At 44.4% G+C, this 25,047-nt stretch overlaps 2 protein-coding genes across 13 annotated transcripts in view; one reads left to right on the top strand and one right to left on the bottom strand.

Annotated features, from left to right (window-relative positions):
- Nucleotides 1-3: 3 nt before the first annotated feature.
- LOC105484992 (LYR motif containing 1) lies at nt 4-25,047 on the bottom strand. 8 transcript variants are annotated; one of them, XM_071084214.1, is made up of 4 exons: nt 24,959-25,047; nt 9,660-9,818; nt 5,097-5,189; nt 4-1,292 (listed from the first exon to the last, which is right to left on the bottom strand). In XM_071084214.1, the coding sequence occupies exons 2-4, from the start codon at nt 9,816-9,818 to the stop codon at nt 1,176-1,178; spliced, it is 369 nt and encodes a 122-aa protein (XP_070940315.1). In that variant the 5' UTR covers nt 24,959-25,047; the 3' UTR covers nt 4-1,175. The 8 variants fall into 8 exon arrangements, with proteins under 8 accessions (XP_070940315.1, XP_070940313.1, XP_011745429.1 ...); XM_071084212.1 differs by lacking the exon at nt 24,959-25,047 and adding an exon at nt 24,428-24,578; XM_011747127.3 differs by lacking the exon at nt 24,959-25,047 and adding an exon at nt 24,068-24,193.
- LOC105484993 (defective in cullin neddylation 1 domain containing 3) overlaps nt 24,099-25,047 on the top strand; it is a 50,503-nt gene continuing 49,554 nt past the window's right edge. The window contains exon 1 of one of the 5 annotated variants that reach the window (XM_011747132.2): nt 24,099-24,238. The gene's annotated coding sequence lies outside the window, so the exon portion shown is untranslated. Of the gene's footprint in view, nt 24,239-24,603; nt 24,760-25,047 lie in introns of those variants that run through there. The other 4 variants (XM_011747130.2, XM_011747131.3, XM_011747128.2 and 1 more) reach the window with 4 other exon arrangements.

Here is a 25,047-nt window from a genome sequence, read left to right as displayed (position 1 = left end):
AAATTGATAGTGCTTTGTCTTTATTGGTGATGCCCATCTTCTTCGGAGGTAAGAAGAAATGACACTGATGTACAAATGACTCACCAAGGGACTCTCACCTGAGTCTACCCTTGCAGGGGTGGAATAAATCCGTTCTATTTTCAAGTCTATTTGTCCCATTTCTGTTTAAACATAATTTGAAAGCCAGCTTGGGCCTTGTACTTTTCAGTTATGTTAATGTAAAATACTCGTAAAGAATGCAGTATGAGTTTAAAGTGAGCTTTTCAGATCCTATAAGTGCATCCTAAGTAGTGACAGGCTTTAAGATAAGGAATATATGCATTTAGTTAAGGCAGAAATCTCATAAAATTTCCATGAAAAACCAAACTTTTTTTTTTTTTTGAGACGGAGTCTCACGCTGTTGCCCAGGCTGGAGTGCAGTGGCGCGATCTCGGCTCACTGCAAGCTCCGCCTCCCGGGTTCCCGCCATTCTCCTGCCTCAGCCTCCTGAGTAGCTGGGACTACAGGCGCCCGCCACCGCGCCGGGCTAATTTTTTGTATTTTTAGTAGAGACGGGGTTTCACTGTGGTCTCGATCTCCTGACCTTGTGATCCGCCCGCCTCGGCCTCCCAAAGTGCTGGGATTACAGGCTTGAGCCACCGCGCCCAGCCGAAAAACCAAACTTTTTAAGATAAGTTTATCTGGAAACTGGAAGGGTCAAAAGACAACAAAAAAGCACACACACAAAAAAACCTCACTTCTAAGCAAATCTATAGCTTAAAAAAAAATAAAAAGCCTAAGAATATTCTGAGAGTGGTACATAGTTTTACAGTAGCCACAGTAACTTCCAGTGACTGGCAAATTTCTTTGCATTAGCTGGCACGCGTGGTGAATGGAATTCCCATCAACAGCTCTTGCACCCTTCCACCTCCCTTGTACAGGCCTTAGTCTTGTTTCCAAAGGTGACTGCAGTGAGGATGTAAGGTCCATGACCTCTATGGATAATGCCATCCACTCAGGAAGAAAGACGCTGAGAAACTCTAGGGATATTGAAGTGCTCATCATGGGTGAGAATCAATTGTGGAGGTTTAAAGAAGACATTTGAATTTTTGCCCCAATCAAGAAGTGTTTTGCCATCTGGTTTACATTCAAGAACAAGTTGGCTCATCATTTGCAGAAATAAACTTTCCTCTAGATTAGGAAACTTCATCATGAGATCTGAGATATACTGGTTTGGAAAGTTTCCTCAGTTTCTCTTGGCTTCGAAGTCCCCGGCCTTGGAGTGGGGTAAGGCCCATTGGAGGCAGATGAATCTGAATAAGAACAATAATGTGAAGAATCATACTCATAATCATTGCAGCAGCTCGTATTCACTAAGGATCTACTCAGAAAGTACCATATCCTCTGCTAAGTGCTACATCTACATTGATTCATTTCTTTACACACGTTAATCCTACAATAACCTCATAAGAGATTATTATTCTAATATTTACAGATGAGGAAATGAAACCTCAGAGAAGTTAAATAACTTGCTTAAGGTTATACATTAAGAAGGGAAGTCAGGATTTGAACCCAGATCTGTCAGATTCCAGAGCCTGTGCTCTTTGCTATATTGCCTACACAGAGGAGAAAAAACAAGCATGGATCACAGAGCAAGCTGAGAATCCAAAGAAGGGGAGAAAAGTGTGTGTATACAAAGATGTTCTGTGCATAGTGGAAAACTGGGATCAAACTAAATGCCTACCAATAGAGGGGCTGGTTAAATTATGGCTGGGATGGTTAATTTTTCTTTCTTTCTTTTTTTCTTTTTCAGACACTGTTTCACTCTGTCACCCAGGCTGGAGTGCAGTGGCATGATCTCAGCTCACTGCAACTGCCACCTCCCAGGTTCAAGTGATTCTTGTGCCTCAGCCTTCCCAGTAGCTGAGATTACAGGTGCTCGCCACCACACCCGGCTAATTTTTGTATTTTTAATAGATATGGAGTTTTGTCATGCTGGCCGGGCTGGACTTGAATTCCTGACCTCAAGTGATCCACCTGCCTTGGCCTCCCATAGTGCTGGGATTACAGGCATGAGCCACAGTGCCTGGCCTAGGATGCTTAATTTTTTGTGTCAATCTGATGGGCAATGGGTGCTCAGATTAAACATCATTTCTAGGTGTATCTGTGAGGGTGTTTCTGGATGAGATTAGCATTTGAATCAGTGGACTCGGTAAAGCAGATGGCCCTCCCCAATGTGAATGGGCATCATGCAAACCATGGAAAGCCTGAATAGAACAAAGAGGCAGAAGAAGGGGAAGCAGCTCCTTTTGCTTCCTGCCTGTTTGAGCTGGGACACCTCATCTTCTCTGGGCCTCAGACTCGGGATTTCTACCATGGGCCCCTTGGGTTCTCAGGCGTGTGGACTCAAACTGAGTAATAACACCAGCTTTCTTCTGGGTCTTCAGCTTGAAGATGGCAAATCCTAGGACTTCTCAGCCTCTATAATCACATGCACCAATTCCTTATAATAAATCTCCTTTCGGCCGGGCACAGTGGCTCACGCCTGTAATCCCAGCACTTTGGGAAGCCGAGGTGGGTGGATCACGAAGTCAGGAGTTTGAAACCAGCCTGGCCAACATAGTGAAACCCTATATCTACTAAAAATATACAAAATTAGCTGGGCATAGTGGTGGGGGCCTGTAATCCCAGCTACTTGGGAGGGTGAGGCAGGAGAATCGCTTGAACCCGGGAGGTGGAGGTTGTAGTGAGCTGAGATCATGCCACTGCACTCCAGCCCGGGTGACAGTGCGAGACTCAGTCTCAAAAAAAAAAAAAAAAAAAAATCCTTTCAGGCATATCTAGATATATCTCTGTCTAGATATATAGAGAGTCAATTCCTCATAATAAATCTCTTCACATATACATCTAGCTGTCTCTATATCTACATATCTTCATTCTACTGGTTCTGTTTCTTTGAAGAACCCTAATACAATGGCACATTCTTACAATAGCATACAATGCAATCATTTAAAAAAGATTGGGCTGGGTGCGGTGACTCACGCCTATAATCCCAGCACTTTGGGAGGCCAAGGCAGGCCAATCACTTGAGGCCAGGAGTTTGAGACCAGCCTGGCCAACATGGTGAAATCCTGTTACTACTAAAAATACAAAGATTAGCTGGGTGTGGTGCTGCACCTGTAATCTGTAATCCCAGCTACTCAGGAGGCTGAGGCAGGCGAATCCCTTGAACCCAGGAGGCTGCAGTGAGCCAAGATTGTGCCACTGCACTCCAGACTGGGCGACAGAGTGAGAATCTGTCTCAAAAAAAAAAAAAAAAAAAAAAAAATTGAGGGAGAGCTACATACAAAGATGTGCGGAAGACATGAAGTAAAATAAGTAAGCAGTAAAACATTATATCCAGAATCTTACATATGTAAAGAAAATATAGGTACATGAATATAGAAAAAGACTAAAAGGTTGTACTACCAAACTAACTAGGTTGAGTCACTATAATATAAAATTGCTGTTTTTGTAGCTAAAAGAGTTGAATACTGGCAATTTTCCATTTAACAGTTAAAGTGGTCACCCTCTACACAATGAGAATTTTTTTTTTTTTTTTAAGAATTTTGGGCTGGGTACAGTGGCTCACGCCTGTCATCTTAGCACTTTTGGAGGCCACGGTGGGCAGACTGCCTAAGCTCAGGAGTTCAAGATCAGCCTGGGCAACATATAGAAACATGGTGAAACCCTGTTTCTATTAAAATACAAAAAATTAGCTGGGTGTGGTGGCGCATGACTGTAGTTCCACCTATTTGAGAGGTTGAGGCATGATAATCACTCAAACTGGGAAGGCAGAGGTTGCAGTGAGCAGAAATCATGCTGCACTCCAGCCTGGGCGACAAAGTAAGACTCTGTCTCCAAAAAACAAACAAAAAAGAATTTTGGCCAGGCACAGTGGCTCATGCCTGTTACCCCAGAGCTTAGGGAGGCTGAGGCGGGAGGATTGATTGAGTCCAGGAGTTCAAGACCAGCCTGGGCAACATAGTGAGACCCCCATTTCTACAAAAAATTAAAACATTAGTGGTGGCACATGCTTGTAGTCCCAGCTACTTGGGGAAGTGAGGTGGGAGAATCGCTTCAGCCCGGGAGGTCAAGACTGCAGTGGGCCATGACTACACCACTGTACCCAGCCTGGGTGATGGAGCAAGACTCAGTCTCCACAGATAAATAAATAAATAAATAAATAAATAAATAAATAAATAAAACTTATTTTAAATTAAATTATTGTTTTAAATTTATGGTATGAAAGAATTTGAGGAAGAAAAAATTTGTATACATTTGTTATTTTAAATTCATATAAATTTGAAAATTATTTGTTTCTTGACATTCTGAATGTATTAAATTTATTTACATAATTTTATTTTTTATTTTAAATTTATGTATATAAATTTAAGATTTATTTATTTTTTGAGACAGGATCTTGCTGTGTCACTGCAGTGGTGTGATCATGGGTCACTGCAGCCTCAACCTCCTGGGCTAAAGCAATTCTCTCACCTCAGTCCCCCAAGCAGCTGGGAATACAGGAGTGTGTCACTATGCCCGGCTAATTTTTAAATTTTGTGTAGCAATGGGGTCTCACTGTGTTGCTCAGGCTGGTCTCGAACTCCTAACCTCAAGTGATCCTCCCGCCTTGGCCTCCCAACGTGCTAGGATTACAGGCATGAGCCACAGCACCCAGCCTGGATGATAATTTTTGACCATTTTTCCTTTCTACTTTATGCATTCCTTTCATGTTTGAACTTTATTCTTTTAGTAACAACAAACCTACCTTTTGTAATTAAAAAAACACATTTCCATAAAAAAGATGAAAGTGAAAAGAGAAAAGCTCTACAGTGTGAGCTGGTTTTCCCTTCCATTTGTGGAAAGCTGTATAAGTAGGATACGTCATGCATTCACTGACATTTTACTTTGTTGTGATGGGCTGGCAGCGTGCAACAATAGCTTATTTCCAACATGCCTCCCACAGCAGCTCTGGGCCTCTCAGCAAGCACTTGCCCTCTTGTTACACATTCTTGGAAATAACCGGGTTGATGAGGGTAAGTACCCACCACCTGTTAACCAGGAGTCACACTTACTGGCCTTGGATAAGGAATCTTGTAATGCAGTCCAATTTCAATCCTGGCTGTGCATTCATCTATACACTGTTTAATTAGGTCTGTGTCTGTGAGCTGTTAAAAGGGAAAAAGAAATGAGGCTGATAGTATATTTCTAATGGTACATAGAGTATAGGTATACATTTTCTCAAACTTTTTCAGTTCACTAGCCAGTAAATTAAATGGTGCTAATTTGGAAAATCAAAAGCAATTTAATATTAAAGCTTACGATAAACTTTTAAAATCGGCAAAGAAGGTAAAAATAAACAATACAAAAGGATATAACATAAAAACTACACTTCCCTCTTACTCCTCTCTTCCAGTTCTTCATCTCAGAGACAACAATTAGCAGTTTCTTGTGTGTTCTTGCAGGGGTATTCTATGTATATGTGAAAATGCACGTGTATATAGAAGCTGATTATTTTTCTCACACAAACAATAGCTCCCTTTGTTCTGAACCTTGCTTTTTCATTAACATAACTTGAAGTTCCTTCTATAGTCCATCTATAAAGCTGCCCCCTTCTTTTTAACAGCTATACAAAATTCCAACAGACGGCTTTATTATAATTTAACCAATCTCCTACCCATGGATACTTAAGTTATTTCCAATTTTTTGCTATTATAAATGATTCTGCTATGGATCCCTCTAAAATTACTTTGCTTACATGCATAGGTATCTAAAAGATAAATTCTTAGAGAGAGAGGACTGCTAGGACAAAGGCCATAGACACATGCATTTTTAAATCTCACAGATATTCCCAGATTACTCTCTAGAGTTTGCAACAATTTACATTCCTACCAACAATCCATAAATTATATTCCCACCGACACTGACTGAGAGTGCTTCTTCACACCCCCCTCATGTTGATTAAACTTTAAAGTAACCCGATGGTTTCCGCAAGTGCTGTCCTGAAACCCCCAGAGTAGGACACTGGAGAATGATCTATACCTCTTAAACTGTCAACTGCCTTGGCTCATTAGTAAGGGGAAGAAAGGGCTTCTGAAATTCCAAAACAGTCAAATCATGGTAATCCACTTTCAATTAAAGGAATAAAAAGCTCATTCTGAAAAACAGCCAAGTAGGAAAAGGGGAGAAACTCTTTCATTCTGAGGAAGGAAAATGAATCAAGACGTGGTTCTGCTAGGAGTTTGCAAGTGGACTTCAAAGCAGAGCCAGGATTGCATCACCACCAGATGACACCCACACAGCAAAGTCTGGGTCCATGTGGCTTGGAAATTTCAAGGGCGTTCCTGTCCTATGGAACAGAGCAAAGAAGAGTTCCAGGAACAGCAATGCAGAGAACCACAGCTGTGAGTCCCTTGTGGCAGAGGCCCAACTTTCTGACCTCTGTGCTTCTCAGAAGTCACTGATTTGCTGTCTGTGTTGGAAAAGAGTTCCACATTCCCATTTGCCCACTGAGATTCACAGCAGTTCATGGGATACCTTTGGATTATTAAACTCTTAGAGCAATCAAAGTTACAAGAAACTCCTTATGTCTGCGTGAGGGACTAGGAAGAAAGAAAAAGCGCTTGACAAACATATAGTTAAGGGGGTTGGGGCTTCTGGGGCTTCAGCTGTCCATCTGAACAAGCTTGGGCTAGAGTACTCCAAATTCAGTCATTCACGGGCTGGCTGCATGATTCTGCCATATCCACATACTACTTATACTAATGTTAGAATTTTTCATTAAATGGACTCTCTCTTAAGTAACAGTATTTGTGAAACTGTGATCTAATATTCTCTTTCCTTTATAACACATACTAAAGCAAGTACATATCTTAAAATTAAAAACCCATGTACCTCTTCCACCCACTCCCAAATAATCTCATGTTCCATCAGTGGCATATACACCTCCCTCTGGCTCACCCCGCTTGAGCCAATCCAAGCCTAGGCAAAAGAAGGGTTATTGCAATAACTGAAAACTGAAAAGTCTTGAGTAGTCTTCAGGTGAGTGAGCGTGCAAAGGTTTATTGGGCATGTACTATGATATCCCCAACACCGCAGGCTGGACAGTGCCTTCAGCTATCAAAGTTATTACTTGGGCAGAACAACTCTGATACCTAAAGCTACAGAAAAGGCACAGTGGTATATAATCAATGGATGCAGTGACTGTTATGGACAGCCATAGGAATTCAGAACAGGCAGCCAGCATGGGGTTGAGGGGGAAGCAGAGAAACTGAGGAAGATTTCCTGGAGGAGGTCAGTTAAATCAAAGTATTTATAGCTGCTCATTCATTTAGTGACAACCACAGGGAGGTCCCTTGGGATAGACTAGAAAAGTACAAGACCTTGTCTATATGTTCAAGGAACTGATGATCTCGTTGGGAAACCCATGCCAACATAAATAGAATAAAGAAGAAAAAGGAGAATATAAACAACTATTTAGGGATCTCCAAGCCTTCTGATCTACTCTTTTTTTGTTTTTTTTTGGAGACAGTCTTGCTCTGTTGCCCAGGCTGGGGTGCAGTGGCGTGATCTTGGCTCACTGTAACCTCTCCCTCCTGGATTCAAGTAATTGTTGTGCCACAGCCTCCCGAGTAGCTGGGATTACAGGCGTGCACAACCACACCCAGCTAATTTTTGTATTTTCAGTAGACAGGGTTTCACCACGTTGTCCAGGCTGGCCTTGAACTTCTGACCTCAAGTGATCCACCGGCCTCAGCCTCCCAAAGTGTAAGGATTACAGGCGTGAGCCACCACACCTGGCTGATCACCTACTCTTTTCATTAAAAAATTTCTGAGCCCATAGCCTCCATATTTGTATTTATATTAATTTATAAATGTATTAATTTATAAATTATAGATATGTACTAACAAGTTCATTGTAACTATGTACCAGACAGACTTTTTAGAAAGATGAAAGAATAAATAGAAATAGCAGTTGTATTTTATTTCCATTCCTTAGAGGATTGTTTCGGGACTCCATGGGGTACATATACTCTGGTTTGGCAAGCATGGTCTATGCTAAGAGCAGAAAAAGCTTGGGGAAGCTGGGTTTGGAGGAAGGTCAGAAGGGTAGAGAGAAACTTCCTAAGAAAGTCAGCCTTGAAAAGCTAGGGCCATCAGGGATTCAGAGAAGGGGAAGTTGCTGCAGATTAGGAGAGTTTCTTTGGTAATGCTTTTCTTTTTTTTTTTTTAAGAGACAGGGACTCGCTATGTTGCCGAGGTTGGTCTCAAACTCCTGGGCTCAACCGATCCTCCAGCCTTGGCCTCCCAAAGTGGTAGGATTACAGGCGTGAGCCACCATGCCCAGCCTTCGTGGACTTTCTCAACTGTAATTTTATATTTCTTTCCATCTAACTCCATCTAACTTTAGTAAGGGGAACAAAGGGCTTTTGAAATTCCAAAATAGTCAAATCATGGTAATCCACTTTCAATTAAAGGAATAAAAGTTTGACAGCTCTGTCTTGGTTTGGCTTATGTTTGTCCTCAACATCTAGTCTTGTGTTTGGCACACAGTGGGCAATCAAGTATTTGTTGAGGAATGAGAACAAAGAGTTGCAAAGTGGTGACAGGAGCTGTGACACCAATGGACCAGTGGGGAAGGGGAGGCACTCCTGTAGAAAGATGATTCTGCTTTGGACCATTAAGCTGTGGTGAGGTCCTTCAGGTGGCCAGGCAGCAGCCAAAGCCGGGGATTCAGATGTGACGGCTTAAATCACAAGGTGGCTGCATGTTGCATAGGCTCAGCACAGAGGGCCGACCTTCAGAGGACCCCTGTAGTTGGCAGGAAGGTGTGTGATGACAGGGCCGAACAGAGACAGTCAGAGGTCAGGAAGGGAAAAGTGGTTAGAGTAGACTGTTAGGAGGTTTCATGAGGGGAGCAGTGACAGCGCTGAATCCATTAGATCAGTGAGAAGGCGGAAGAGAAGTCAGGCGTGAAAGCCTCTTCCATGCTTAGTGCCAGGCGGTCTTCCCCAGAGCTGACAGTTAATGTTTTAGGGTTCCTAGGGGTGGGTCCAATCTGGCTCCCTGCTGTCTGCATGTGCAGTTCCCGTAAATCAGCTAATGGAGATACTATTTTACCCAGTTCCGTGCTCCCAAAGGGCAACCTCACTCTGCTAGCCAAAGAGGCTTGAGCTCAAAGCTGTTATGAAGGGAACCCTGTGTCTTAATCCTATTCTCTTCCTTCTAAATGGGTTTATATTTAGAGGCTTTGAATAGTTTATGAATTGAAAAAAAAACAAAACGAAACCACTTTCCTGCACACCTCCTATGGGAGTGGCCAGCAACAGGTACAGTATGAGGACTGGCTCCTCCTCTGAAAACTCATTGGCCTGACTCATGTCACCTGGCTCATGGGGTCTTCTGAGGACACTGAGCCACTTACTGGCTGGCTTGAGACCTGGAACAAGTGAAGAAAGAAACACAGGCTTCCCAGTGGTCAGGCAAGCTAGCCAAGCTGTGCACTGGCCCCTTCCTGCCCCACGTTGTGCCACCGTGACTGTGCGGCTCAGCCCTTTCAATTAAGGACCGACAAGAAATAAACATGTATCATAAGGAACAATTCTCCCCTGTGCAACTTCCAAGTGGGGCCTACTTACATTTTTGTTTTTCCGGAACAGCGTTCTGGCTTCATTTAGTATGTACTGTTTTTCTTTGATGGTGTCTTCCATCTGTCCTGATGTCGCCTGCCATTTCCTCGCAAGCCTGAAAATGCTGCGGTAGAGGCCAAGGACTTCTTGTCGTGTTGCCGTTGTCATCTTCAGACCCACCGAAATAGAAGAGGGAAAATTTGCATAAAAATGCAACTTGACAGGAGGCAGCCAGGCAGATGTACAGTTTTTTAATCAAGACCTTTAATGGGTCTAGAAATAGTTGCTCTTTCTCAGCAAATCTGTTGGGTAGCATTGCCGAAACCATGTAATAGAAACACCGTATCTCTCAACTGGCTTTGCAACTCATCCCGAGGTTGAGGGTTGCTCAACCACACAGTTTGCCATGGTGGCCACATTTATGAACACGGCAAAACCAAAACTCACACTTATTATTCTTTAAGCCAGTCCAGTAAAATTATAAGACTCACCTGAATGCCTAAGAGAAGGCATGTTTTGGATAACTGAATATTCTTGTTAAGTGAGAAATGGAATTTAATCCACTGGTTACAAACTCAAGTGCCTCTGCAGCCTGGCAGGTAATATAAATGAGAGGACCTGCTTGAATGGGGACAGTGGCCACCTGGACAGGAACTGCCCCCTTGAAAGGGAACAGTTGCTATTCAGCTCCAGCCAGCATCTGCCATGTAGAAAGAAGTCCCTAGGAATGCCAGATTTCCTGATAGCTTAAAAATAGGTGGCAATCCAGATTTTTAAAATATGACATCTCAAAAAAACACAGTAAGTCATTATTTTTGAAAATGTGAGGCCAGGCATGGTGGCTCACGCCTGTGATCCTAGCACTCTGGAAGGCTGAGGCAGGTGGATTGGGTGACCTCAGGAGTTCAAGATCAGCCTGGGCAACATGGTGAAACCCTGTCTCTACTAAAATACAAAAAAAAATTAGCCGGGTGTGGCAGTGTGTGCCTGTAGGCCCAGCTACTTGGGAGGCTGAGTCAGGAGAATCGCTTGAACCCCAGAGGCAGAGGTTGCAGTGAGCCAAGATTGTGCCATTGCACCCCAGCCTGGGCGACAGAGTGAGACTCCGTCTCCAAAAAGAAAAAAAAAAAAGTGAGGACTGTACAGGCCAAACAAAATGAGTCTGTAAGCCCAGTTCCACCCAGAGGTTGTCAGGTTGCAACCTCTCAACCTTTTTGGAAATATTTCTCAAAATCGTTGGTCTACTATCTTGTCCAATAAGTATAATTAAAAATCTTTCTGATGACTGGCCAGGTGTGGCGGCTCATGCCTGTAATCCCAGCACTTTGGGAGGCTGAGGCAGGTGAATCACAAGGTCAGGAGATCAAGACCATCCTGGCTAACACGGTGAAACCCCGTCTCTACTAAAAATACAAAAAATTAGCCAGGCATTGTGGCAGTCGCCTGTAGTCCCAGCTACTCAGGAGGCTGAGGCAGGAGAATGGCATGAACCCAGGAGGCTGAGCTTGCAGTGAGCTGAGATCCCACCACTGCACTCCGGCCTGGGCAACAGGGCAAGACTCTATCTCAAAAACAAAAACAAAAACAAAACAAAACAAAAAAAAAAACTTTCTGATGACTGAAGATCTCAAGGCCCCTCTGGGTTTTTAGTCTCAAACATCAGTTTTAATTCAGAAGACATGGCCAAGAGAGAACTGACCTAGGTATATTCCATGAAGCTGACTGTATTTTTTAAAAGCACAATTCCGAATATCTTTAATTTCTCTTTTTTTTTTTTGAGACGGAGTCTCGCTCTATTGCCCAGGCTGGAGTGCAGTGGCGCGATATCTCGGCTCACCGCAAGCTCCGCCTCCCGGATTCACACCATTCTCCTGCCTCAGCCTCCCGAGCAGCTGGGACTATAGGTGCCCGCCACCATGCCCAGCTAATTTTTTCTATTTTTAGTAGAGACAGGGTTTCACCATGTTAGCCAAGATGGTTTATCTTTAAATTCTTATTACAAAATATTTCAGATACAAAAAGATATAGAGGTCAGGCACAGTGGCTCATGCCTGCAATCCCAGCAGTTTGGGAGGCCAAGGCAGGTGGATCACTTGAGGTAAGGAGTTCAAGACCATCCTGGGCAACATGGTGAAACCCAGTCTCTACTAAAAATACAAAAATTAGCCAGGCATGGTGGCAACCACCTGTAATCCCAGCTATTTGAGAGGCTAAGGCATGAATCACCTGAACCCGGGAGGTGAAGGTTGCAGTGAGCCGAGATCATGCACTGTATTCCAGCCTGGGCAACAGTGACTCTGTCTCAAAAAAAAAAAAAAGGAAAGAAAAGATATTGAGACCAATATAATAGCCATATAGTTACAACAGACCTTAAAGAATAAATTATGTATATAGTAGAAACCCCCACTGTACCCCTTCCAAATCACATTCCCCTTCCTCTCTCCTAGAAGGAATCACTATGCTGAATTTGTTATCGTGCATATCTTTACACGTAACATTTATAGTATTGTTTGGCAAGATTTATTTATTTATTTATTTATTTATTTATTTATTATTACTGTTTTTGAGACAGAGTTTCACTCTTGTTGCCCAGGCTGGAGTGCAATGGTGCAATTTCGGCTCAATGCAACCTCCGCCTCCCGGATGCAAGTGATTCTCCTGACTCAGCCTCCCAAGTAGCTGGAATTACAGGTGCGCACCATCACGCCTGGCTAATTTGTATTTTCAGTAGAGATGGGGTTTCACCATGTTGGTCAGGCTGGTCTCAAACTCCTGACCTCAGGTGATCCACCTGCTTCGGCCTCCCAAAGTGCTGGGATTACAGGCATGAGCCACGGCACCCTGCCTGCTCTGCAAGTTTAAAAAGTTTACAGGTAAGTTCTGCAATTTATTTGCCCATAACATTCAATAAGATTCATCCATGTTGTTACACATGGCTCTAGTTCATATATTCTCACTGCTGCAATTCAGCACACTGTATGAAGATATCCCAATGTACCATCTATTTTGCTGATGGATATTAGGTGTTTCCTTTTTAAAAAAATTTATTTAAGGTCACGTGCAGTGGCTCATGCCTGTAATCCCAGCACTTTGGGAGGCTAGGACAGGCAGGTCACTTAAGCTCAGGAATTTGAGACCTACCTGGGTAACATGTATTTTACAAAACATTCATTTTGTAAAAAATACAAAAATTGGCCAGGTGTGATGGCACGTGCCTGTAGGCCCAGCTACTTGGGAGGCTTAGGTGGGAGGATCATATGAGCCCGGGAGGCTGAAGTGAGCTGAGATTGCACTATGAGCCAAGACTGAGCCCCTGTACTCCAGCCTGGGTGACACAGTGAGACCCCATCTCAAAAACAAACAAGCAAACCCCAACAACTTATTTAAAAACTCAGGCTGGCTCCAGTGGCTCATTCCTATAACCCCAGTACTTTGGAAGGCTGAGATGGAAGGATCATTTGAGGCCAGGAGTTTGAGACCAGCCTGAGCAATATAAAGAGACCCTATCTCTATAAAAATGAAAACACAAAACAAACATTTCAGCCCCCCACTCCCCTTTTTTCATAACTATATTCAGGGAAGCTAGAAAAAAAAAAAAGTCCCACTACTGGAAGATTCTGATTAGTCAGAATTAGAACAATGAATATTGTACAGCCTTGAACCAGAAGACAGGGTGGGAAGACAAGGAGGGCAGAAGGCCAGGCAATTGGACACCTCATTCTGAGTTCTGGGTTTTCCTCTAACAGGCTCATCGGGATCGGGAAGTAAGCTGCTCAACTGCCTGCTTTTGGGAACATGATCCATTTTCAACTTACGGAGGGAAAGGCGTAAGAGGTGGAGATAATATCCTTTAGGGTAGTCCTGGAATTATGAGAATTTGAGCAGCCGAAGAATGCAGAGTGGAGCTGGAAGTGGGCATGTTTACCTCAAAATTCAAAGTACTTGCAAGGAATTCACCTTACAGAGAATTCCTCTTTCTAATGTGAGCACTTACCCTGACCCTGATGACGTTTTTTGAGGTTTATTCTTAAGTAAAGAATGAGCCAAATGACGAAAAGCTTCAAAGACTACTTCACCTAATTCAAATGTTGAAAGGACCAAAGTTATATTCAATGCCAATTCTGAGTCTATGAGGCTGCACAGAAAAAATGCTTACAAGGAATTCATAAAAACCAAGAGAGAGAACATCATGCTTTGCGGTTTATTGTAATAAAAACCCAGATGAGATGATGACATTTTTCCTGGTAAGGAAACAGGTTTCTGAGTTTCTGGCTCTCCCTAAAACTCCATGGTTTCCTATGAAAATACGTGAGTCAGTTCCTGTGAGGTACAGGGAGTCTGTAACTAACATCTCTTAATGATTGCTTCACTTCCCTGTCATTAACAGACGGAACTTCCTTGACTGCAAGACACTGGAGAAAAGTGATGAAGGTCAGGCATATTCAAAGAGCAGCAAGGTTTTTTGTTTGTTTGTTTGTTTGTTTTTTGAGGCAGGGTCTCACTCTGTCACCCAGGCTGGAGTACAGTGGCATGATCACGGCTCACTGCAGCCTTGATCTCCCAGGCTCGAGTGAGCCTCCCGCCTCAGCCTCCAGAACAGCTGGTACCTCAGGCGTGCGCCACCACAACTGGCTGAAGCAACCTTCTCTAAAATCTAACTTTAGTTGGTTTCCTTCCAAGACTCTAAGAACCACAGCTTCAAATTCTAACTGATCATATACCATAATCTGATACAAAAGCCCTGCAATTAGGTTAATACCCTCAAGGTAATGAGCAGTGCTTACAATTGGTACTTAATAGGACTATTTTCAAAACACTTTAATTAATGTTTAAGTGTTTTGAAAACTAATCCTGAAAGGGATTTATGTGATGTCTCACTCTGCAACATCAGGTGACCCAGAAAACCCAAGTTCCAAAGATTTCCCGAGAGAAGCGTCTAAAACTGTATTCACCACTGTGTACCATTAACAAACCTAGTCTACCATTTCCTTCCAAGTCTTGATAGAAAAGGCAAGAAAAGAAAAACACTTCTTTTGTTCTTTCCTTGCTGCGTTTGTTTCAGGCCTTTGAGGGAACCATGTTCTTTCTTGCCTTAGGGGCACATATCCATGCTGTTTTCTTTCTAGAAGGCTTTCTCCTGACCCCCTCCCTTTTATCTGACCAACCCTATTCATCCTGCAGTTCCCAGTGAAAATATGGATGTCTCAGAAAATCCTCCAGCTTCCCCCACACCCATTGGGTCGGGGCTCTCTGTTGAAACTTCTCACAGGTCCTAATATTCTTCCTTGTATAGCACTCCTCACTTAAGTAATGGTTTGTTAATGTCTTCCCCCAGTAGACTGTCACCTTTACAGGGGACAATGATCATATTCATCTTATTTACTGCTGAATTCTCAGCACCTAGAAGGGTGCATAATCAGTATTCAATAAATGTTTGCTGAATAATTTGGAGTATTCTCTGCTATAGAAAGTTTGTGATTCTGGAAACAGATTCAGCCATATATTTACAAAAAAGTTTAAAAAGCTCTTTTCCTTTTTATTCTTGTCTTTGTTCCTAGAAAGCAACTCATTTAGAAAAACCACCTTTTCCCGAATATGGATTTAACGGCTTGAAACCAACATTTATTCCTCTATAACTATCAATTATCTCTCACAATTAATACAAGACTAAGGAAGCCCTTTTCCTTCTTCACTGTATCAGGGATTGATCTGATACAACAGGGTCTGCTTTTCCTACGGGCAATACATTTTCCTACGGGTAATACATCAGGACTATTCAGTAGTTTAGAGGACCACAGTTCAACTGTGGGCTCAGCTGGTCATGAAGTCTATCCATGTAGATTTTTAAAAGTTAACCTGCTATAATCTTTATTCTGAGACGGACATTTCTTGCAATTCTTTACTCCTTTTCATCTCCCTAACCCCCAAATCCCAGAATGAAGACAGACAGAAGATATGAGGTGTGCCTGGAAGGAAATGGCACTAGAAGCTGGTCTTTTTAAAAATCACGCCCTGTCTGTTATAAGACAGGGTTATACACGTGTGGAGGTGAGGATCATTTCCAAGCCTCTACGATGTGCAGGCCTGTGCCACTAAGAAAAGGCTGACAGATGTTGCTGCCAGTGTGTTTTGGCCTCTGGTCATAGTTGAGAAATGTGTCCCCTAATGCAAGTGTCCCAAAGATTGGTTGGGGAGGTGATCTTAGATACACAATACAAACTGTGTATTAGAATAGCCCATCAAACCCATAATTTTGAGTGATTTAGATTGTATGTGATATAGAACTTCCTTTAAAGAAATGAATTACAAAACTTTTTAAGCTGGTTTAAAATATAGGTAAACAGCAGAAACTGTGATGTTGTCTCTGAAGTTTGGGAGCTACTGCTCTAAGGTGCCTTGTCATGTCATACTTCTCTGTCTCGGCTGAGTCTTCCTCTGCTTACAATGCCTCTTTTTTGCTAGCCACCCCATCTATCACACAGACACCTACTTGCTATTAAGCTTTTTCAAAGCAACTTTTTCCTCGCTTCTATCACGGCCAGGAGATAGTTCGGAATTTCTTTCACTTTATGTTTTTTTCTTCTCTGAGTCTGAATTCCTGGAGGGCAGGGATTGTATCTTGTTCATTACAGTAATACAAATATTAAAAGTTACATTTGCTTTGCATTTACTGTGCGCCAGATAATTTGCTAGGTACTCTATATATGCAAATGCTACCAATATCCCCATTATACAAAGGAGGAACCTGATGCAGAGGTTAAGTAACTTGTCCAGGGTCACACAGCTAACAATAGGCAGGGCCAGGATGCAAACTCAGCTGGTCTGAAGTCAGAGCCCATGCTTTTAATCATGAAATAGACTGTTCAATGTCAATAAATGTTGAATGTCTTGATTGCTTTAAAGAGCTTAGCTAGTTGTGACAAAGGGAACTAAATAATTCTAGTCTCTTTCTATACAAACAGCAAAGGAAGCAATTTTTTTGCACATTGATGTGAATTGCAATAGTCTTCCCCATTTGCCATCTGCCCCTGTTCCTATCCTGCAACTGCCCTTTTTAATTATGTTACACACCAGCATGCTCTAAGCAGGCTGGGCACATGGCTGCACCGCTTTGCTTTTCCATTCCCTGTGGCAACCCTGTCCCCTCCAACTCCAATGGGAGCCGACATAAAAGCCACCAGTGCGGGGGCTCACTACAGTGCCACTACCTGGTAGGCCTTACTCTTCCCTTCCAAGGACCCATCCATCCATCCACTCACTCAACATTTATTGAAGGTCTGCCATGTGCCAGACACCTGCAGTTTCTGGGGATACAGTGATAAATAAGCAGCCACGGTCCCTACCCTCCTTGAGGTTATATTCTAGTGGCAGAGGCAGATGATATACAAGAAAAAGAATTTCAGATAGTCATATGTGCTCTGAAGAGTAGTAAGATACAAATGAGCAGAGGTGGGGGTTATTTTCTGGGTGGTCAGTGACATTTGAGCTGAGTCCTGAATGGTGTGATGGAACCTAATAATGGACTCACGTCAGGGGAAGCTGGTGCAAGAAGGGGGAACAACAGGAGCAAAGGTTGTGAGGTGGGAATCAACTTCACAGATGAACATGAGGCAGGGCATGGTGGCTCATGCCTGTAATCCCAGCACTTTGGGAGGCTGAAGTGGGAGGACTGCTTGAACCCAAGAGTTTGAGACCAGCCTGGGCAACACGGGGACACTCTATCTCCATTGAAAAATAAAAAAACTAGCCAGGCATGGTGGCTCATGCCTATAAGCCCAACACTTTGGGAGGCTGAGGTGGGAGGATCCCTTGAGCCCAGGAGATCAAGGCAGCAGTGAGCTATGATCACACCACTGCACTCAAGCCTGGGCAACAGAGTCAGATTCTGTCTCAAAAAATAAAAATAAAAAAGATGAACATGAACGCAACAAGAGCCTTTGGGAAAGGGGCCACAGGTCCACAGAATCCAGCACAGGTTGGGTGTAGGCCTTGGAAAGGCACTTTGTTGCTAGTCTTAAGGCAAAAGACACTGGTAAATTTTATGCAAGCTGGAGTAATATGGTCTGATTTATATCTTAAATACACTGGATATCAAACTACTGTATATCATAACTACTTATAATTCCAACACTTGTACAGATGGCGAAACAAGATCTTGCCTAATGCCCCTAATTAGTTGACAGGAGTCAGGGTCAAGAGCCAAAAAAGCTGGATGATGATTTTCCTGACTGTCCACAAGCTTTTCTGTTTTCATTTTAGAGTCAGTAATGGGGACTCATAATGGGCAGTGATCAATCTAAAAAACAAAAACAAAAACCAAACACCAAACACTCACCCACTCTGCCATTCATGGTCCAAAGTGTAGTGAGAGGGTCTGGGGAGGTTCCAAGAACTTACTGTACAAGGCATGCCTAGACACTCGGTCTGTCTAGATCTAGTTCTACAGGACTATGGAAAGATCTGCTGGTATGAGGGGCCTCATCCACTATGCCCTTTTTCCCCACCTCTGGAACGGTTCCCCTGCCTTTGGAGAGACCATTGCAGCACGAACACTTAGGAGTTTAAGAGCAGAGATGAAAATTCCCTTTCCCCAGATGAGATTTATAGAAGTATGACTCTGGTCTCAGGAATGTCCAAATTCCAAATGCTGGACTCTCATGAGGCTTTGCCTTCTAAAGAAAATGTGCTGCAGTACAAATAAGAAAAGGGACAAAGGCAAGAGGAATTTACCCTGATTTTCAAGCCCCAGGAAGTTAAAACACCCCTTTCCATTTATTTCAGGAAAGACCTACCCTAGGTGGAATTTTTTCCCTCGTCAGAACTGATGACTGTAGTATAGTCAAATTTCTCTCCCAAATACTTTATGATTTTTTAGCAAGGAGGGGGAATCATGAACTCCACCCAAATGAAATCATGGTCTTCTGTGCTCGTTATGTGATATGTCCTTCTTTTTGCCACAGGAAGCCTCTTTAGTTCATACAACTGAAATATTCTTTCTTTGCCTATCTGCTGCGTCCACCTTTTGACTTCCATCACTTCTGGACGGGTGCCCTTTTCACACTGGGGCTGGGCCAGTGTCCCGGCTATGTGTACTCCTGGCACCTCTAGCGTACCCGCCATAATGTTCATCCTACTCTCTCATAATTTTGCATGACTCACCTTTCTTTTTCCACCATGTGTGTGTTGCAGGGAGTAGGTGGTGGGGGAGCAGGCAGAGATTTGGGACTGTCTTGCACATTACATGCCTAGGCTGGCACATAGTTGGAACATGACAAATATTTATTAGAAGAATACATTTACACACACAGAATGGTCATTGATAACGCATGTTGTCATCCTGAGATACACAGGGTGGTATCTGGACGAGCTTCCTAACTGATGATCCCAGAGCATCGAAGGGTTAAATACTAATTAACTCTTACTAGGATGCTTTCAAGAGCATTGTGTGTTAGGATAAAGAACTGGAGACTCAGTGTTATTTGGGGAGGAATCCTCATCAGTCTCATCCAGAACAGCGTTTAAGAGACACAGCTATGATGTAACCCTCACTCTTAAGTTTTCTTAAGGCTGGTTAGGGTTTGTTCACTGGACTGAAATACTTTATAATATTTCCATGAAGTTTAGAACCAAACATAGAAAAATGAGGTTCTGACACTTTTTTCCTGAAAAACAAAATCCTTTTGGGGAATAAGGTCCACTATACTCAATGACCATGGATTAAAATCAATCTAGAAAACTGTGACTTAAAACTGTCATTTGGAAAGCTTCTATGGAATTGAAATGCTCTTGACAAGGTCAAAGCAACCAGACGTTCTTGCCCTGTAGAGCAGAGTAGGGAATGTCTGTCCCATTTGTAAGGAATAGCAGATATAATACGAAAAAAATGAACTTTTATTTTGGGCTCTTGGTGGACAAAGCTTGGTTTGAATCTTGACTTTACCCCATTGGGCAAATTATTAACCTGCCTGAGACTTGGTTTCTTAGAATGTACAATGGGGTAATAGCAGAACCCGTTTCAGAGTCGTAAGGATTATTCATGAAATAATCCATGTACATCACTTAGCACTGACAGTTAACAAAGGCAAATGTTACCTGAATAGGAGGAAACAGAGGAAGAACAATGAGGCCTCTTTTATCTATGCTAAGCTTTGCTGCAGAGGAGAGAAATGTGTGGCCTGTTGGTGAATTTACTGCTTTGTGGTAGTAATGGATTTTCCTAAAGCTGTTTCCCTCTGATCATTAATAATCCCTGTACAGCAAAGGGCTATTGTTCTTTGGTATGAGTAAATAACCCTGTTGGAAGCACCGCTTATCTTCAGACCACAGCACATACTTCTTACTGGAAATACAATGCAGGTGCCAACACCAAAGGCACGACCAGGCTTCCCTTCCTATTTTTCTTCCTTTATCTCTTACTCCTTGTTTATCCCTCAGTGCACTTTTCTCTGAGATCTGTTATACTCCCTCCTTTTTGGTACACCCATATTCCTACCCCAATCAGATAACCTTTAAGTGAAATCGTTCTCTAATACATTTCTGGTACCATAACCTCCCCTCCATCAATCAACCATACACACACACACACACACACACACACACACACACACACACACCACAGACTTATTTCCTGTTTCAGATTCAGTTTTTGGTTACTAGAATCCAAAAAGGGAAGTGTAATGCCACACATGCCACACACTGTTTTGCAAACTTCAGGATATGCTTGTGTGGTATACTTAATCATACCACAGCTATTTTATGAAACAGCATCTTTTTACACAGAAAATGACAAGCATACGGTCTGTCAGCAATAGGGGGCAGGGAGGAGAGGGTGGATAGTATTTTTATTTTACCTAAGGGAAAATAATTTAGTTTAGGCCCTGTAATATGGGAAATTTTTAGAACGCAGGGCCAAAACAAAATACTAATGTCTGAAAGACTTCTAAAATGTCTATCCCAAACAAGATCACTGGAGGCAAGCACACCCATTCTAAATATATCATACCAGCACTGGAGCACACACAAGATTGTATTTGTACAGGGGAACTCCAATCAGGCTACTGTAACCAAGATAACAACCAATAGATATACAGCTATTTTCCCCATCAGGGATAGAAGTTCTAAATGAAAAGTTATGGGCCCCTCAATTCAAAAGAAATGGAAGTATGTTTCCTTATCAGCATATTTTAACAGGCAAAGAAAAGGTACAGGTCAGTCAGAGGTGGTGAAAAGCAATTACCAGTTACTAGTAGTAGAAAGCAGTAGAAGAGATGTAGGGGAGGGGCTAGAATTGAAGGCCAAGGCTAAAGATCAACCATTCATTCATTCATTGGTAACTCGCCAGCCAGGATCTTTCACCCTGCATATCAAATCGAGAAGTCTGAGAACACAAGACACTGGCTTAAGTTCTTGCTTTGTGACAGTTTTCCGAGGAACTGGATTAGGAAACTGACCAAAGAGCTTTGGATGCCACATTAGATACAGTTGGGGCTTTCTAGCACCAGACCCTTGATCCAACTCTCTGATAAATAACCGCATTCTGTGCAGGGGTCCATGCCTTCAGGACAGCTTCCTCCACCATCAAATAACTATCAAATGGGCAACTTTTCCATCTGCAGAGGCACCAGAGCTCCTCACTAGGCTAAGTCCCTTGAGTTTCACATGTGGAGAATGACTAGCCTACATAGTACCCTCGAGTTCCTCCAGTCCAGTGCTCACCAAGATAACTTTCTGTGAAGGAAATGTTCTATCTGCTCTGTCCAATAGGATACACACCTGTCACAGGTAGCTACTGGCACTTGAACTATGTGTTGCAGGGACTGAATTTTTAAATCAAATTTTAAATTTTAAAATAGTCAGTGGCCACACAGGGACAGCATAGCCCTAGACCAAGAATTGCAAATCAAATGCCCACAGGGGTCAGCCAGGTAGTGGGAGAGGAGAGGCCTTTTTGGCAAACCCTGAGCATGAGCTGCATAGAAGGGGAAGCAGCTCTTCAGCTCTGGCTGACAGTTGCTGTGTAGGAACCTCTAGGAACTTCAGGCTGGCGTTGTCAGATTGTCGGATTTTTCAAATGAAGCCCAAAGTCTGGATTTTGATGTCCAATTTTTAAATGTTGGCAAGTAAATTTAAAAAAGAATTTAAATCACTGTGTGGGCTGAACAATATGTTTGCAGGCAATATCTGTCTTGTCAGTATGCAACTTCAAATCTAGGCCAGCCCTTCAGCTCAGAGAGAAGAGCTTTATCCATGGCCACTCTGCTGGTCAGTAGCAGATCCAGGATTGAAACCCAGGCCTTCTTATTCGTCTTCTGATACCCTTTACACTATATTGTGGAACTGACCATAATTGTGGTGGGGCTGGCAGCAGCGGCAGGGACAAAAGCCCCTTTTCGTGAGAAGCTGCAGGATTGTATGGCTGATACCTTATGAACACGGTGTTCCTGCCCAGCTACAGCCACCATACGGACAAGGCTCTGTACCAGGAGCCAGGAAGACACAAAGGAGGAACAGTCCCTGGGGGAGACAGCCATATAAATAGACAATTTATCGAAAAAGTCAGGTTTCCTATAACAGACACAAATTACCTGAGCACAAGTCCAAAAGCACTGACAGCTGGGAGAGGGAGGGAAGAGATTTGAGCCAGGACTTAGCTTCTACTTGCTGCCAGTAGAAGCTGGCAAGTGGGTGGATGAGACTCACTGATTAAGGGGATGGGTCACATTATTTCAGGATATTAAGGGGCCTCCTATTTGATCTCTGAGGTCTTGTCTGTGTCGTCGCCTTTGCTGGCTTCTCCTTCTCTGGGTACTCTCTAAATGGTAAGAACCCAAGGGATTTAGGGGTCCTCTTTTATTTACACCCTCTTCTTAGGCGATCTGGGAGCTCTTCCCTGCCTTCCTCATTTATTATCTCCAACTATGATTTTTCATCCGCCTTGTATATCTAACTTCTTGAAAACTTCATTTGACTTGTTAATAGACTTATCAAACTTAATATGTTCAAAAGAGAACTTTCGATATTCCTCGCTAAACTGTTTTCCCGTAGGGAGTTAACCTTGGTTCCTCCCTCTCCTACACACTTCACATCCAATTCCCCAGCAAGTCCTGCAAGCACTACCTCCCAGATATACGCTGAATGGAATTCTCTCCATTTCCACTGTGACTGAGGGCCTTTTCTTTCTTTCTTTTTTTTTAAGACAGAGTCACTCTGTTGCCCAGGCTGGAGTGAAGTGGCGCAATCTTGGCTCACTGCAACCTCCGCCTCCTGTGTTCAAGCGATTCTCCAGTCTCAGCCTCCAGAGTCGCTGGGATTACAGGCGTGTGCCACCACGCCAGGCTAATTTTTGTAATTTTAGTAGAGACAGGGTTTCACCATGTTGGCCAGGATGATCTCGATCTCCTGACCTTGTGATCCGGCCGCCTCGGCCTCCCAAAGTACTGGGATTATAGGCGTGAGCCACCGCGCCCGGCCGGCCCTTTCAACACTATTGTCACCTCTCCTTTGTCGTACAGTGCAAGTTTCCTAACAGGTCTAACTACTTCCACCCTTCTCTATCCAGCACGCAGAGCGGATTTTTAAAAATGTAAATCAGGTCAGGTCACTTCCCTTCTTAAAACCCTTGAAGTACACAATAGCCAAACCCCTGCCTTGGGCTAAAAGGCGCTGCTACAGTCATGCCACTTGCCCAACTACATCACAGAGTACTCCGGCCCTGGCTCCGTCAGCTTCAGCCACATGGCCTTCCGGCTGTTTCCAACCTAAAAGTCCTTCTCATTGGCTCCACCAGAAAAACCATTGTCCAGGATCCCTGCAAAACCGTGGCCTCCTTTGAACGGCCTTACCCGACTTCAAGGGGCCCTCCCCCCATCTTCTGTCACCTCATCCGGTCTTGGGGGGGGGGTATTTCTCACTTGCTGATACCTTCTTTATTGATTTACTTAACTCTTTCCTGCACATGAATGAAAGGTAACGGAGCAACATCCTGCTCTCAGGTTTGAAGAGCAAGGGAATTACGAAGCTGGCTCTCACGGTCCTAGGGAGTCTCCGTTCCTGTACGGGACCTGGTTTGGGTCAACTTCCTCAGCCAGACACCTCTCGCCCTCGGAGCGGACTCTACCATCTCCCATTTACATTCGGGGGTCCAAAAGATTCACAGCCTCCGAGGGGGCCCCACGCCGGCACCTGAGCGTCCCCACACCAGGCCTCCCCTCTTGGACGCGCGAGCCACTTCCGTGAGGCAGGTCCCCGAGGCCGGTGGCGATGACACCGAGCCGCCCCCTGCGAAGCTGGGGTCACACAGGCCCGTCTCCCGGCAACGCCGCAGCCCAACCTCCAACCCATCCCTGCCCGTGGGGAGCCAACCCCTTCCCCGCCAGTCTCCCGCGCCTGGAGTCGGCGCCTCCATCCCCTACACTCACTCTGTGTCAGTCCTGCCTTCCCCCACCCACAGAAGCGCGCAGCCCGCGGTAGGCTGGGAAGAGGCGGCGCCAGGAGCCCAGCAGAGCCGCGGCCGACCGAGCAGAGGCGGGTCCAGTAGGCCAGGCCGGACCAAACCACCGGGCCCACTTCTGTGGGAGCACCAGTTCCAGGTCTGGGGGAGTCTCGAGCCTCCCCGAACCTGACTCTACCCATCTCTCGCCGCATCCAACAATAAGCTGAGCTCCTTCTCTCCCTATTTTTCCTTTACGCTTTCGGTATCCTCCCCGCTCCATTCCCCTAAAACAAGGAAAAAATGGTCCAGCCCATCTCCCTCCGGGTTGCTAGGTCTTTGCCCTTACTTGGCGACGGCTTCGTACGTCTTTACGTGCGTCGTGACGCAATCTTCCACTCGTTCCCTCATCGCCCCTCTCCCATTCTCCCTCCTGGAGCTGGCGGCCGGCGGGGTTACCGGAAGTGATGATGCAGGAGGCGATGGAGGGGGCGGGGCTTCGGGGCGGCCGCCGCCGGTGGGCCGCAGATGAAGAGGAGGCGGTGGCAGTGGTGGAAGAAGAGGCGGCGGCGGCGGGGGTAGGGAGCCTGGAAACGCGAGCGGGGATGGTAGGTGGTTTGGACCCGCCGGGCCGCCGTCGTTTCCAGAAAGGGTTTGACTGGAGGAACCTCTGGAGCAGCTGTGAGTTTTGGGGAGGGGGGGAGTTGAGGAAAAGGCGGGGGGGCATTGAGAGATGAAGGGGCGGGGGTTGGGTACCTTCGAGAAAGGGGGGTGGAAAGGGAGGAGTGGAAGTCAGCGCGTTGTCTGTACTGGTCCCTCTGAAAGAAGAGGCTGTGAGGGGAGCCTGTGGCGTGTCAGCCGCAGGGCTCAGAAAACTTACCTACTGTCCCTGCCTCCCCACCGCCAGCACCCCTCAACCCAGGGCCTGGGGATATGGGGTCGGAGCTGCCCTGGAGGGGCGGCAGACTC

Source organism: Macaca nemestrina, chromosome 18 (assembly GCF_043159975.1).
Source record: "Macaca nemestrina isolate mMacNem1 chromosome 18, mMacNem.hap1, whole genome shotgun sequence".
Taxonomy (NCBI): Eukaryota; Metazoa; Chordata; class Mammalia; order Primates; family Cercopithecidae; genus Macaca; species Macaca nemestrina.
Note: the sequence above shows the minus strand (reverse complement) of the source record. Positions and strands in the feature narration are given on the sequence as shown.